The following is a 16,526-nucleotide window of genomic DNA, read 5'->3' on the forward strand; positions in this document are numbered from 1 at the left end:
CCTGGGTAGACTGGGGAGCAGGAGGGTGAAATCTGGGCAGAGGGTCTTCAGTGGTCAGAATCCCTGAATGGGGTTGCATGTAACTCAAATATAGATGGCTGCTGATTGGCTTATCCTGGCTCCTGGATAGACTGGGGAGCAGGAGGGTGAAATCTAGGCAGAGGGTCTTCAGTGGTTGGAATCCCGAATATGCCATTCAAATCTGACAAAACTAGTAAATAATTTTAGAAATAAAAATAGCAATAGTAACATCTAATAACTAAGTGATTAGCTCTAAGTGATTTATAAATATTAATTAATTTAATCCTTACTGTAATGCTATGAGTTAGATGCATCTGTTTCACAAGTGTCAAAAATGAAGCACAGAGAGGTTAAGTAACTTGCTGTAGATATCAATACCTTCTATGCAATATAGCAATACCAACAACAAAGCAATACACCTACATTAATATCACTTAGTTATAATATTTTAATTATTTTAAAACTGATTTAATAAGAAATATTTTAAGGCCAGTTCCACAGTATAACAGTTGATCTCTGTGCATGGAGAACTGGATCCAACATGTCCAACCGCAGTTCAAAATCCAGCCCTGGCTTGGAAAACACCCTCAGTGCATGTGCACGTATACCTAAGATTCCTGATACAGTGGAGAAATGAAGGAGAATGGATTGTGGCATGATCACACCCAACTGGGGATGCTTTATTTTCTTTCTGGTGAGTGCATGTGCCCTCTGGCGATCAAAAAACCTTTCTAATTGGGGAAAAAAGGCTTTGGGCTAGCTGGTAGCATGGTAGTTAGATCTGCTAGTAGCATGGTGTACTAGATCCCACATGTCCAACTGTATGGTTGGAGTCCCAGATCCAGCAGTGTGAAAAACATACTGGACCTGAAAAATACACTGGGTGCCTGTGTGTGCATGCCAAAGATCCCCAAAAAAGGGAGAAATGAGAAGGGAAGCTGTGTGACCATCCTAAATGGTGGGTAATTTCTCACTCTCCCCTTGCCCATCTCTCTCTGGCAAGCACATATACCCTATGACAAAAAGTTAAAAAAAGAAAAAAATCTTGTTTCCATTAAGTGAGAAATACCAATGAGTTAAGTCTCTAAAGCACTTTTCTTTCTTTACTATAAAGCCATTTCATTTCATTCTTTTTATAGTTAAGGTAAAATACAGTTTAACAACTATGAGTCCAGTAATAAACTATTATAAATTTAAACATTTCAAGTTAAGCAGAGCAACAGCTTTTTATACAGAAATCCACTGCGCTATGGCAAAATACCAATAGGCATTATTCATAACTTTTTTAAGGGACCACACCCAACATCAGTGTAAGAAAAGGAATACAACACTATCATTTCAGCTGTAGCAATAAGTTGTAAAACATGTAGAACTTATTGATGTCAAAATCAAGTGCTTGCTACTGTAATTGTTTCACTTTTCTTAGAAATAGATGTCCAGATAAATTATTAAGAAGCCTAAGTTTATATTTGTCAGAGTGTAAGTATTATTGTTAATGTTCATTAAGACTAAGTACTGAAGGTAAGTAAGTTTAATTTTAGAAAAACTTAAACTGTTACAAGTTCTTTCAAATTATTGTTTATACTTAATATGGTATAAATAGAAGATGCTCTAATTTTCCAAATACTGACCATTTCACAGTGTCACTATTAGGGAAACTGACAACTGAAAAGACTGGTTAAAGGAAAAGGTGGAATAAAAATTGACAATTAAAGAGTTAAATTAACTTTGTTAAAATGTATTTAGCTTGATGAAAAACAGATTTTAAAAATACACATAAAGTAATATAGTCTCACTTAAACTCAGACTTAATTTTTTAGATTTAAAAAGCCAGTTATCTACTATTTAGCTTGGGGGGGTAAGGAGGTGGGAAGAGATGAGGGTGTGGATAGAAAGGGAGACCCTATAAAATATGAAACAAGCATATATTGCTGGAATTCTCATTACCATAAAATTTGATTCAAAATAAGGAAAAACTTTCTAAGCATCATGAGACAGGATGTTCTAGTCTGTCCAGAAACTTACATGAGAAAATCTACTACAGCAAAGTAGAGAGTTCAATGGAATGAAAGCTTTTGGCAGCTGTTCCTTGGCTAGTAAACCCAGCTGTTAAGATGACAAAACTACTGAAAACTAAAATGAAAGCTAAGTAAACTAATCATGAGGGAGGATCAAATAAGAACCATAAATGTCCTTATGCACCAGAAATCTTTGAGAATATTAACAATGGAAATACATATAATGTTTTTCTACAGTTTATCTCTACTAAAGTTTAGAAGTCAGTAGTTCTGCTTTAGAGTTCTGTGGATATAAACATTGTGAAAAAATATTGCTATTTTCTGAAAAATTAGTGTTTATCTGATCTGAAAAATAATCACTTATGAATAAATATCTATAAGAAAAGGTCTAACAAAACATCTATTCATCAAATATGTCTTCTTAAGTTTATTTATTCCTTAAGTGAGCAAGACAGAGACACAGCATTCCCCACGGAGTTCTTGATGCCATGATCCACCCCCAGTTTCATCCAGCCCTGGTTCATGAGCATATACATGCCTACCAAACTCAGAGAGGTGTTTGGATGCACAGCCAGAACCTTCCCATGTGGGTCAGACTTGCAGTGAGGTGTTTTACTGCTGCATCACCATCTGGCCCTCTATTCATCAAATATTTCTGAGGGACTACTGTGAATTACATGGTAAAAAACTTAATTTTAAAAAGCATTTTAGAAATAGTTATATTTTGGGCTGGCTTTTGTGGCCTGAAGGTTAGGGCAGCTGAATCCCACAGAACCAACCTGTGGTTCAAGTCCCAGACTCGACAGCTTCAGAAACACACTCCATGTGTACGTGCATGCCCAGAATCCCTAAAGAGGGAAAGAAATGGAGGAGAAGGGATTGCAGAGAAAAGACTGCAGTGGGACTGTTTCTCATGGGGGTGCTTCTTATCCCCTCCCCTCTCTGTCTCTACTTGGCAAGCACATGCACCCGCTACCAAAAAAACCCTGATTTTTTTTTTTTAAATCTCCTTTCAAACTCTTGAATGTTGACATAATTCAAAAATTTGCCACTGCTACAAATAAGAAAACTCCCCCAAAAAACAAAACTGTGAATGGTAAAAGCATAAAGTATACAATTCAAAATAAAAAACACAAACAACTTTGCTTAGAATAACATAAGGAGTATCTTCCATTTTTCACTTCTGGGTTTTTTTCTCCTTTGCTTATGTGCAAGTCTGGCATTCAACTGATTTTGCAGTCTGTATGAAAATTTCCTGTAAGATTTAGTTGCCATGCTGTGTGCTATTTAAGAGGCTAGACTCTGGGTCAGACTGTGGTGTGATGGTGAAGGCTGGATTCCACATGGCTGACAATGTGGTTTGAAGCCCGAACCTGGCAGCTTGAAAAACATGCCAGGCATGTGTGCATGAACCCAAAATCCCAAAAAGAGGGATACACGGATGGGAAGAGATTTTAGCATAACTATGCCCCACTTTCAGAAGCGTGCGGGATGCTTTCTCACTTTCCTTTGCTCCTCGGTCTGTCTCTTTCCCACAAGTAAGTGCACACACTCTCAGGCAAACAAACAAACAAACAAACAAACAAACAAAAAATAAGGTTGTACTCCACAGACTAGGACCACTCCGGAAGCCTGGGTTTGATTCCTGGATTAACCTAAAGGTTGAGGGCAGTGCGGCACATTTGTAATCCCAGTGACTCAGGAGGCTGATGCAGAAAGATCCTGAGCTCAGGACCTGAAAATTCCTTAGGAAAGCAAATACATTATAAAATATTATATACCCAAATAAATTTAAAAATTTTATATACCCAAACTCTTTAAAATGTCCAACATACACATTAGCATAAAAGTGCTGAAAACTCACAGCCTCTCAGGGCTTTGTGTGAATAACACCGACAGTTTTCAGAACCAATCCCAGAACAAGTCTGGAAGATCTCTGCTTTCTAATCATTTATATTAACTTGAAACCTCTCGTAACATTTCCCTTACGTGACATTCAAATAATCCCTATATTTCCTATGAGTTTTTGGTTCACTATGAATATTTTACTTTTATTTTCAAAGAAAATTATTTTAAATGCATAGCACTTGCCTTACATTCCTAATGTAGTCCAGAGTGATTTGGGGGTCTTTCTCCAAGCCCGAGCAATAGGCAGGCAGGCACAAGCTCTTTCTGGAGTCACAACTGACAGCCCTAAATGACTCCCAGGCAGGTATTATAAATAATAAACACCTCAGAAATCAGGCCTCCAGGAAAGGAGGAAGGGCAGATACTTCAAAGGCAGAGGTCACTGGAAGATGTAGGGGTACCTTTGAGACCACTTATAGAGTTTTCTAACTCCTTACTTCAAACATAAAGACACCGAGGCCCAGGGCTAGAGGCAGGGTGCTAAACCCTGCATGTCCTGACTCCAGATCTCCGCTCTCTCCTCTAGATCCTGCTGCCTTCTGGTCCTTCCGCACTTTAAGATCCACGGGTCTTTGTAACCAAAGAGAAGTTGAAGAAAGGACGGCAGCCAAGAGGCTGCTAAGGAATAGCTATAAATTAAATAAATAGCATTATCAAACACTAGCTTCAGCCTTAAAAAGTTCAAAGAAATTAAGAGTTCAATTTTTTTCTCGGGACCTGCAGATGACAGAATGGTGATGTCATTGGACTCCCACATGGCCAACCCTGGTTGGAGTCCCAGATCCAGTGGCTTCAAACTTAACACCAGGCACATGTGCATGCATGCCCAAAATTCTGAAAAGACAATGGAGGAGAAGATATTGCAGCATGGCCATCCCCCCCGGGGGATAATTTCTTGTTTTCTGTCTCTCCGTTTCTCTCTCTCTCTCTCCAGAGAATGCACATACTCTATAGTAAAAATCTCTCTTAAAAAAAAAAAGGTTCATTGTTTTCCTCAAGAGTCTAATCACCATCATACATAGAGCTCATAATCACTTATATTTGAAGTTACGTGACTCATACGTCCTGAATCTAAACAGCAGATGTTGAAGACAGGGCACATAAGTAATTAAGGCCAACGGGTGGCTAAACTGGGGGGATCATTAACATTTGTTTAATTTCCTAAATTTTCACTGTTTCCATATCCATAACATACTTTGTTAGCTATTAATTTATACACTTGGCTATCTGAGATTCTGTTTATCAAAATTTCAATGTTTTAACTCCCAATTCTGTGATGCGAACTAATCACTTCTTAGTCAGTTCTTACATGGATTTCACAAATCTTTACAGGTGATGAAGTACAGTTTTTGTTCCTTTCCTTAAGAAAACCAGTCATTTCCTCAGTGGTAACCATTGTCAAGGGCTAAAATCCCAAGTCTCCTAAATCTTTTGTGGATATTAACAATTATTAAGGAAAAAAGAAAAATGCCCTTTTAAATTGTAGCACATGATATATTTTAGAAATACATAAAACTGCACATTGGACCCAGTAGACTCTAGATATTTTTGAAATACTAATACCCTAAACTTGTGTAAGAAATATGATAATCTTAATCTTTGGAGGCTTTTTCTTCACAAACTTCTATAAATAAGAGTCAAATTATCACAAGTCTACAGACTAAAATAACTGTTAGCAGTTACTTTGAAAATGTACCCAAAACAAATCACTCCTACCCCCACCCTTTGCGCAAAGTAAGAATTAATAACAGAAAATGAGTTTTCACAGTTTTTTCTTTAGAAGGGAACAACTGAGACATTGTTTTTTGCTATCTACCCGATTAAAAATTGACTTAACACTAAACATTCTGAGCAAGGACAAAATGGGAGTTGTTTCCTCCCATTTCTTTTTACTCTTTTAGAATAAAGCGACTTTAAAATATCCCAGTTTGCACAATCTCTAACAGTTTAAGGAACCAATGTGACACACAAAAATTTTAATTCAAGGAGAAAGAGCATCATTGAAGCATTTTTCAACTTTATGCATTTACTGTGCTGACAGATTTTTTATGCCAGATTCTTGACTTGAACTCATTTTTTTCCAGTGGTAGGTTTTGTTTTTTTTTTTCTTTTATGTGTATGTTTGTTTGGAGAGGAGGTAGACATGGGGCTAAGAAATCTGAAGTTAAGTAAGTATTGTGGTGAGATGCAATTACTGATAACCCCTTTATCTTCCCAATTAACTCCACATACACTCTAGTCTTAGGGTGTTGTCCCCTATTTACTTCAACTAAGTGTGCATAGTCTCCACTAAAGTTAAACAAAGCCAAAACAGCTGAGAAAAGAAATTCATTAAGTGATAAATCATATATCTCCAAATGATCACCTAATGTTAAACAAAGTATAATCATATCATTCTTTTTACGTATAACAGTTTTTTTCTTTGTGTTTTTGTTTTTGTTTTTTTGCTTAGTGGACTCAAAAAACATAATATTTTTCATCTGAAATGATATGTCAATCTAGAAATTATTTTATAATACCTTTTGTTCTTCTGTGAATTCAGAATTATTGTGTTGAGCTTGGGCCTCTTTTTGTAGATGTCTTGCTAATCTGTAAGAAGAAAACAAAGTCTTATAAAAAAAGCAAACTACCTCAAGTACAGGTGAAACAATTATACCTTGAAAAAAAAGTGAAGTGTGAAACTTTGAAGTACAAAGTAGATACCCTGTTCTGTTTTCAAAGTATAAATCTACACTACCTTTACAATCAAACTCTTTATACAATGATGATGAAAATAAGATACTTTGATTTCACTGGGACCAATTTTAGCTAGGCAATAAAAGCAGAATCTTAGAGCTGGAAAGAATCTCAAAAGGCATCTAGTCCAACTTTTTTTTAGTATCCACGAATATCTTCTGGAACAAGCCAATAAGTGGTTGTCCAGATTCTGCTTAAACGCTTGCAGTGAGCACCAATAATAGCACCAAACCAAAAATACTTTATCAGTATATTATTACTTTCTGATAAGATTAATCCAAATACAAATTACAGCGATGACAAACTGATAATACTCTATAAAAATATACTTTAAACAATAATGTTTCTAGAAATAAAGATCACCACCAATTAAAAAGAGAAATCATTCTTTGCCCAATTATCACCGCACTCAAAAATAGCTGCTTGTCTTTGGGTGAGTTTTTAAGGATAGATCTATGTTCCTAGTCCAAGCTCAGCAGCGAGGACACAAAGCTATTTCGGAAACAGCAGAAACCAAAGGAGTGACTCTTAGAGCTAAGCAATAAAAATACTAATATTGGGGGACCAGCAGTTGGTGTAATGGCTATGTCGCTGGCCTCCCATGTACAAGACCACGGTTCAAGTTCTGGACCTGGTGGCTTAAACTCAGGCCACGCACAGGTGCATGTGTGCCCAAGTCCCGAGAGGAGAAGGGATTGCAGTGTGGCCATCCCCTCTGGAGGGTGATTTCTCGCTTTCTGTCTCTCTGTCTCTCTCTGTCCTTCTGGTAAGCACATGCACCCTACAGCAAAAACCTCTCTCTCTCTCTCTCTCTTTCTCTTTCTCTCTCTCTATATATAAATATACACACACACTAATATTGGGCAAATGATCTGAACAGACTTTTCTCCATAGACGATAAAACATGGGACCATCAGTTAGCACAATGGCTATGTTGCTGGACTCCCACATAGTTGACTGGGGTTCACATCCCAGACCCAGTGGCTTAAAACACTCCAGGCGCGTGTGTGCATGCATGCCCAAGATTCCAAGAGGAGAACGGAGGAGAAGGGATTGCAGCATGGCCATCCCCCCTGGAGGGTGATTTCTCGCTTTCGTTTCTCTCTGTCTGGCAAGTTCACGCGCCCTATAGCAAAAACCTCTCCAAAAAAAAAAAAAGATAGAATATGGCCAATAAACACATGAGAAAACACTTAACATTGTTAGTCAATAGGTAGATAGATATAAAAACCACAATGAGACTCTTCACACCCAATAGGAAGGTTACAATTTAAAAAGAGAGAGAGAAAGGAAGAGAGAGCATGTGACAGGTGTGGGCAAGGAGGCGAAAATAAAACTAAAACGCTCATACACTGCTGGTAGATGGGAAAATGGTGCAAGGCACTATGGAACACAGTGTAGCAGTTAAAGACAGTTTCCATATAACCCAGCAATTTCAAAATCCTGGATACGTCCCTAAAAGAACTGGTAACATATGTCCACACATAAAGAAAAACCTAGACATAAAAGGTTATAGCATTATTCACAACAGCCAAGAAGTAGAACCAAAATGCCCATCAATTGATAAATGGATTAACAAAGAATGAGGTACACCTATTCAATGGAATAGTTTTCAGTCATACAGAGAAATGAAGAGGAATGGTAACAGGATGGATCTCAGTAACATTATGCTAAGTGAACGAAGACATGCCAGTCAGTCCCATGGCCTAGTGGCTAAGGGATCTGGATCCCACACGACCAACTGTGTGGTTTAAATTCTGGCCCTGGCAACTCGAGCATGTACGTGTGTATACTAAAACCCACTGACTTATACATTTTAACGTGGCCCTTTGGGCTGGTTCCACAGCGGCAAGGCATTAATAACAAACTGCTCAAAAATAGAATGCTTTTTTTCTTTTTGAGAGGTTTTTGCTATATGGCGCGTGCACTCACCGGAAAGACAGAGAGAGACAGAGAGACAGAAAGTGAGAAATCACCCCCTGGGTGGGATGGCCATGCAGCAATCCCTTCTCCTCCATTCTCCTCTTGGGATCTTGGGCACACACGCACACGCACCCAGCGTGAGTTTAAGCCACCGGGTCTGGGACTCGAACTGTGGTCGACTACTGAGAGTCCAGCAACATAGCCATTACACTAACTGCTGGTCCCAGAATGTAATGCTTAAGAGCAGGCAACTCTTGCATACATGGCAACTGTGGTTTGACCTTCGCCTGCTCAGCCTGAAACATACCAGGCATACAAGCAAGTGCCCAACTGGAAGAAGAGGATCATGGCATGAGCAGTCCCTGTGCAGAGTGTCCAAATCTCTTTCATATGTACATGAACACACTCTATCATAAGTAAAGCAAAAACAAAAACAAAAACAAAAAAAACTTTAATGGTGAGTTTTATTTTTTCTTAATTAAAAAAGAAATCTGCAGGGGGAAATGAAACCAGCAAAAGAATTTGAAAACAAAATTCTCAAGCACACTCTTCTGGGTAGAAAAAACAGGAATACAAAGAGTAAGCCAAGTGCTAGGTTTTCTACTAAGCCAACTGCAGAACATAGTACTATTCAGGATTCAATAAAATACTTGGATGAGAGTTCTGTTCCATGCCATTATGTCTTTAAAGATTAGGCATAAAGTTCATTGTTCTTGATGGCCTCTGTCCACTTTATGAAAGGTTATAACATTTTACAGGATAGTTCCACCATGCTACCTTTTTTTGGAAGTGTACTTATTTATTTGTTCCATGAGGAGGAGACATCGCCACAGGGTCTTTATGTCACGATCTACTTCAAGATCAGTCATCCTAGATCATGGGTACTCATGTGTGCTTAGCAAGCTCAGAGAGGTCCCAGGATGTGAACCCAGAACCTCTCCCAGTAGGTCCAGTTGTGTTGCTGTTGCACCACCTTTTGGCCTCTCTACCATGTCACTTAATCAAACCTCTTCCATCCATTTAGTTCTTTCCACTCAATGCTAAGGATCCCTTAATTTATTTTTTTAAAGAGTTACTTAATTTGATTTATTCATTCATTTATTTTAATTTGGCCAGAGAAAGACACAGAGAAAGAGAGAGAGAGGGAAAGTGAGAAAGGAAGCCACCAGGTCCAGGACTCAAACTGTGGTGGGCCATGCGGGAGTGTCCAGCGCCCTAACCACCACGCCACCTGCTGGTTCCCCCTTAGTGTTTTTTTCCCAAAATATTATTCACAGACTCACTTTTTGTTGATACTATAGGATAGAAGATACAAGTAAAAACAACTACCCTTGCTTTCTACTTAGTTTCTTTTCTTACTCTTGCTGACCTACTACCTATAAAGAACACTCTAAAGGAATCCACTGTCTACTTCCTTAGCAATACCCACTATAAAGGCCTGAACTCAAGGAAGTTATACAGTGTGGCATGAGCTTCTTCATTTGAATAAGTCTATACATACCTTGCTAAAAATGACTAAGTAGGACCATTGTCAGAATAAAAGGTATAGGGGCAGGCAGGTGGCATGGTGGTTAAGGCATGCTGGACTCCCGCATGGCTGATCGTGGTTCGAGTCCTGAACCAGGTGGCTTGCTTTCTCACTTTCTGTCTTTCTCTCTCTCTCTCTCTCTCTCTGATCAATTTAAAAATTAGTAATAATTATGATGAATAGAATAATTCTTTTTTAAAAAAAGAATAAAGGGTATAGCTCTAAACTCAAATGCAATTAAGTTAGTAGAAAGGGTGTTAAACTCCAACACAATCCATGTTTTTTTAAAATGACACAACAAACTAGGAGGAGATATTTGCAAATCATCTATCATGTAAAGGACTTGAATCTAGATTTTAAAAAAAATTCAACTCAAAGGTAAATAACTCAATTAAAACATGGGCAAACATACTTTGCAAACAAGATTTACAGAGGAAAAATAAGCATATGAAAAGACACCTAAAATTATTAGTCATTAGAAAAATGCAAATTAAAACCACAGTGAAGTACACTACACATGCACTATACTGGCTATAATAAAAAAGATAGACAATAACATGCTAGAGATGTGGAGAAACAGGAACCCTCACACACCGATGGCAGAGATATAAAATGTACTGCCTTCTTGGACAATTTTGGTAGTTGCTTTAAAAAGTTACAGGGCTGGGACCAGCAGTTAGCACAATGGCTATGTAGCTGGACTCCCATGTAGTCGATTGCAGTTTGAGTCCCAGACCTGGTGGCTTAAACTCACACTGGGTGCGTGTGCGTGCGTGCCCAAGATCCTGAGAGGAGAATGGAGGAGAAAGGATTGTGGCGTGGCTATCCACCCTGAGGGGTGATTTCTTAAAAACCTCTCCAAAAAAAGAAAAAAAAAAAAGTTACAGGGTTTGGGGCCGGCTGGTGGCATGGTGGTTAGAAAGCTAAACTCCCACATGGCTGACCAAGGTTTGTTTGAGTCCTGGACCTGGTAGCTTGCTTTCTCATTCACCTCCCCTTCCCACCCTCTGAGCGTGTGTGTTTTGCAGCAAATTAAAAGAATAATAATGATAACAATAAATTAAATATATTTTTTTAAAGTTACAGGGCTGACAAATAGCTAGTGGTTAAGGGAGCGAGATCCCCATGGATGACCACAGTTCAATTCCCAGCCCCAGTGGTCTGAAAAACGCATAGGGTACATGTACGTGCCTGCCCCGAACCCCAACAGGATGAAGAAATGGAGAAGAGATTGAAGCATGACCACACCTCACTGAGGGGTACTTTCTTCCCTGCCTCTGGTAAGCGCACGTGCTGTCTGACAATTAAAAAATAACTAAAATTTTAAAAATAAAATCATATGGCTTAGCAAGTCCACTTTTAGGTATTTACCTGAGATACAAATCTTCATCCCAACAAAGACATGCATATTAATGTTAAGGACAGTCTTATTGCTAATAAGTCAAAAAGTAGAAACAAAACAGTAAATATCCACTAATTTGTGAATAGATACACAAAATCCAATACCTGTACCATGTAATGCTATTCATCAATTAAAAAGGAACAAGTATTGATATAGGCTATAACATGGATGAACCTTATAGACAAACATGCTAAATGAAAGAAACCAAACGCAAAAAGATCATGTATTATCTGAGTGAAATCACATCAATGTCCAAAAAAAGACAAATTTATAGAAACAGGATATAAATTAGTAGTTGTCTAGAGTCAGTGTGTGAATATGGAATGACTGTAAATGGGCACAGGATCTTTTTGGGGTGACAGAAAGGTTCTAAAATTTGACTGTAATGATGGTTACCCAACTTGACAAATTCAACTAAAAATCCCTAAGTTGTATATGTACAATGGATAAACATCACTGGATATAAATCATATCTCAATACAATAAATTGTTTTAAGAAAACTTTTTTAAGTCTCGATGAGAGAAAAATAAAATCAAGGCCAGTTGGTGATCTGGTGGTTAAGGTGGCTGGATCCCACATGATCAACTGCATGGTTTGAGCCCCAGACCCAGTGGCTGAAAAACATGCTGGACATGTGTGTACATGTGCCCAAAAACCCTAGAGGAGAATGGAAGAGAAGGGACTGCAGTGATGCCATCCCCCCCTTACCCCTCCGTACCTCCTCTTACCCCCCCCACCATGAGGGGATGTTTACTTACTTTAAAAAAAAAAAGAAGAAAGAAAGAAAGAAAAAACTAGGAACCAGCAAATGGTGTAATGGTTATATTGCTGGACTCTCACATAGTCGACTGCAGTTCTAGTCCCAGACCCGATGGCTTAAAACTCACATCAGGTGTGTATGCGTGTGTACCCAAGACACCGAGAGGAGAATGGAGGAGAACCATGGCCATATCCCTGGGGGGTGATTTCTCACTTTCTCTCTGTCTCTCCAGCAAGCACACGCACCCCCCAGCAAAAATCTCTCTTAAGAAACAAAACTAAATTCACAAAAGATTGCACCATTTCAAGACAAAGTGAGGCTTGACTTTGTCCACTGAGGAAAACAAATCTACATACTTTGGATATCAAATGAGTGAATAAAACACTTGGCATTCTATTAGTAAAGGAAAGACACCTGTCAAATGTTCTTCCCTAGAGACTCATGTCACCCTATAAAGGTGCCTACAAATAAAACAGGACCTTCTCAAAGGGAGTTTTTCCACACACTTTTAAGCACATATACATGTGACTGATGGAAACCCCGTAGTATTTCATGACACAAAAATTTGTCCTTAAACTATCTAGTGAAGGACCAGTTCCCCCCAATCTGTCCCAAGCTAAAACTTTTGTAAAACATAGTGAAAAATATCAAGAAAATGTCAAATTACCATAAAGCTTCTAAATGCTAATTCTCAATTACTTTATCTTGTTGCAGACCAATAAGTTTGCAGACCAGCACCAATGCATGTACCACTCTTTAAGTGGCACAGATAAAAAACACAGTGAAGGGGTCAGGTGGCGATAACAGGGTAATGCAACTTGGACCCACATATCCTGGGTTTATGTCTGGGACCTCCTTGAGCGCGCTGGGTGCACCTGCATGCCTATAATTCAGTCTAGCTTAGACTGGGGAGTGGTCAATAGTTCGAAGACCCTCTTCAGAGACTGACTCTCCCTTCTTCTCTCTCTCTCAATAAATAATCTTTTAAAAAATGCCTGGTAAATGTGAATATTACCTAGTCTTCCATTCATCCGTTCATGTAATAAATATTTACTGGGCATGCACATGCGAGATAAATACCTAGGACTGATCCTGTGAAATGTCTGATTATGAGCAACAATTTCTGTACCACTCTGCCTCAGGTAGGGGTCACACATCCCCATGCAGCTGAAAGATGTGGTCTGATCAACAGAATTATTTTTCACTGCTCATATATATTTTGGGTAACAATTTCAGTATTGACATTAATTTACTTAAAATCTTCTAACAGCATTTCAGCATCAAATCCTTAATGCTCTCACAGAATAGTCCTAAATTTATCCAGTCAATAAAAAATAATAATTATATAACACCTAAATAAATTATTATGTATTAGTAGCTCACCACAACTCTGGATATTAAATATACAACAGAGAACAAAGTAGACAACACCTCCACACCCACGATGCCCTCAAAGAACTTCCATTTCAGTGGGAGGACAGTAAGGAAAATGAATACATACAACACGTTTAGATTGTATAAGACTAAGATAGAGGGTGTAGGGGCAGACAGGCTTTCAGACTTTAAATACAGTGGCCAGAGAGGGTCTCACTGAGAAGATAGCGTTTGAACAAAGGATTGAAGAAAGTGACCAAGTGACTCAAGCAGATAATTGGGGACAGGGTGTGTTTTTGAAAAAATACAAAAGCCCTAGGGCAGAAATGTGCTTCAAGCAACAGGAGTGTGGGAGCGCTGAGTCTTTTCATACTTCTGTTATGATAATGCCCAATGTCGCTAAAGTGTTCCACTACACTCTCAGTGCTCTGAGAGCAGAAATCAGATTGAACTCATCTTTGTATCCTGAACTGTGACTGTGGAGTGAAGGAACTGTTTAAGCTACAGTATTCCTTATTATGCTGGCATCAGCATGCATGCCTGCCCCTCCATCAACATCTTCCCTGCCATAAGCCAGCTCTTGCATGTTGGATAAGAACATTGCTGCCTACCCAATTAGAAATCCCAGTTATCCCAGACTTCTCCTTCTTTTCCTCCTCTTGATATCCAGTCAGTAACCAGATCCTGTAAATCCTTGTGTACACCATATAGCAGCCCCAGATGGGTATCTTTGGCTGCAGCCTTTCCTCCCATTCAGATAGTTCAAATAAAAAGGACAATTTGCCTTAATTTCTGGATATAGCATTTTAAACTGTTGACCTTGTACATGTAGCCTGTATGTTTAAAACAATTAAGCCAGCCATTACATATTTCTATAGAAATTTGACACTGGCAGTTTTGGCAATAACTTGGGGACTACCCTGGATCATGATGTTCAAAGGTTAGTACTGAGGTACAACAGTGGATTTGTATGTGCCCAATCACCCTCATTCAGATGTTTCGCCAGATAGACAGAGAGAGACATAGAGACAGAAAGCGAGAAATCACCCTCCCAGGGGGGAGGGTCACGCCGCAATCCCTTCTCCTCCATTCTCCTCTCGGGATCTTGGGCACGCACGCACACGCGCCCAGCGTGAGTTTTAAGCCACCGGGTCCGGGATGCGAACCGTGGTCAACTATGTGGGAGTTCAGCGACATAGCCATTATGCTAACTGCTGGTTCCCACTTACAGAATTATTCTATCAATGCATCTTAAATAAAGCATCTTGAACACTATGTGGTAGAGGAGATAAGCTCTGGAATCAAAAGAAAATCCCAGATTCCAGTAGTAATGTTTTGTGACCCTGAGTAATCTGTTTAACGTCAGTTCCACTTTCCTCATTTTGTAAAATGAAAATAATGATATTCTCGCTGGGTAGTTGCAAGAGCAATTGAAATCATGTGAAAGTGCAACACAAACGCTAATCATTGTTACACATGGCAAAATGGCAAGAGAATGGTTGTTTTCCAGCTTTTTTAAACTACAGACAATTCAAAGTCAGTAAGATGAGGCAGAGAACATCTATACATTTAAATAATTTTACTGGTCAGATAACTATTGTTGGGAGTGGATAAGAGATCATCCGAGCACCAAGTATGTGTTCTTTCAGAAAACATGAGAGGGGGGAGGTGGTGTAGACTTTACTCACACATGGTTTCATATTCCGTGAAATCTCAAATAACTTGCCGTAAACCAAGAATAATGAATGGTGACAGTTTGCAAACAAGAGTGTTTTAGTGCGCAGTTCTAAAGTTCAACAGAATGTGCATACAACGAAGCTAGGTTTTATATATCGTCTGTAATCTTGTCCTTTAATTTTAAAGTACCCCTATAGTTTTTTGGGAAACCACAATGGAAAGAAATCGGACACAGGTTGATAAAGGAAACGTAGTCACTTGTACCCTGTGGCTATACATTATACACAGGAAAAGGAGGAGGGACCCAAAAAAGGGAGTGGTGGCTCCTGTGAGCGGTCTATTAATTCATATTTTGCTCTCTTCTGTTCACATCCTGCGCGGACTCCACCCAAAGCAACCGAGCGAGGGGGTGGGTGGGACTCACAGCCTAGCAAATAACAGCCCCAGAAACCGAAACGAAAATCGAGGCGGAATCGTGAAAATACTGCTAGTCAGAAAGAGGGGTGGAGAAGGAAGGGGCGAGGGGACCCTTTCGGAGGAGAGACATCCCTGGCCCTCGCTGCTTCCTGGCGGCACCGTCTCCCCCACATGGACAGGGACACACACACACACACACACACACACACACACACACAGCGAAGCCGCTCATCCCTGGAACGTGGGCGGAGAGCACACACAAGTATTCCTCGGAGATGTAATAGACATCCAGGGGTGGCAACCTGGGAGAGGCGTAGGAAGGATAGCAGGAAAGGAAACCTGGCTGCCGAGGGGGAACCCAAGAGATGAAAGAAAGAAACGGTTAGGGAAGGCGCCCCAAGCAAGTAGAGCGAGCTACCTGTTGAATGGAGCTGGCGGGGGAAAAGAGGGCGAGACACCCCAGAGAGCAGACCCGCTGTCTCCAGGGTAGCCTCGCCAGGGCCGGGGGGACCTCAGCCCCGGTGCGTGCGGGACCCCACCCAAGCAGCCTTGGCAGATATGATGAGACAGACAGAAAGCAGGGGGAGGTGGCCGACGGGCCCGGCAGACTCCGGCAGTTAGTCACTCACATCTGATACTCGTCTATCGCCTCCACCAGCTGGCCCCAAGAGTCGAAGTCGGCGCCTCTCCTAAAACTGGCGCCCCAGCGCTGCAGCAGACTCCGGGTCACCTCCGACATGGCCGGTGCCCACCCCGTCGCC

General features: G+C 39.9%; 1 protein-coding gene across 1 annotated transcript in view; it reads right to left on the reverse strand.

Annotated features, from left to right (window-relative positions):
- The window catches only part of AIDA (axin interactor, dorsalization associated), a 41,428-nt gene extending 24,908 nt beyond the window's left edge, over positions 1–16,520 (reverse strand). Inside the window, exons 1-2 of the mRNA XM_006170189.2 lie at positions 16,395–16,520; positions 6,467–6,536 (exon numbers count right to left, since the gene is read on the reverse strand). Of these exons, the coding sequence (XP_006170251.1) occupies positions 6,467–6,536; positions 16,395–16,504 (180 nt within the window). The 5' untranslated portion in view covers positions 16,505–16,520. The remainder of the gene's footprint in view (positions 1–6,466; positions 6,537–16,394) is intronic.
- Positions 16,521–16,526: the final 6 nt, after the last annotated feature.

This window comes from Tupaia chinensis, unplaced genomic scaffold (assembly GCF_000334495.1).
Source record: "Tupaia chinensis unplaced genomic scaffold, TupChi_1.0 Scaffold148108_1, whole genome shotgun sequence".
Taxonomy (NCBI): Eukaryota; Metazoa; Chordata; class Mammalia; order Scandentia; family Tupaiidae; genus Tupaia; species Tupaia belangeri.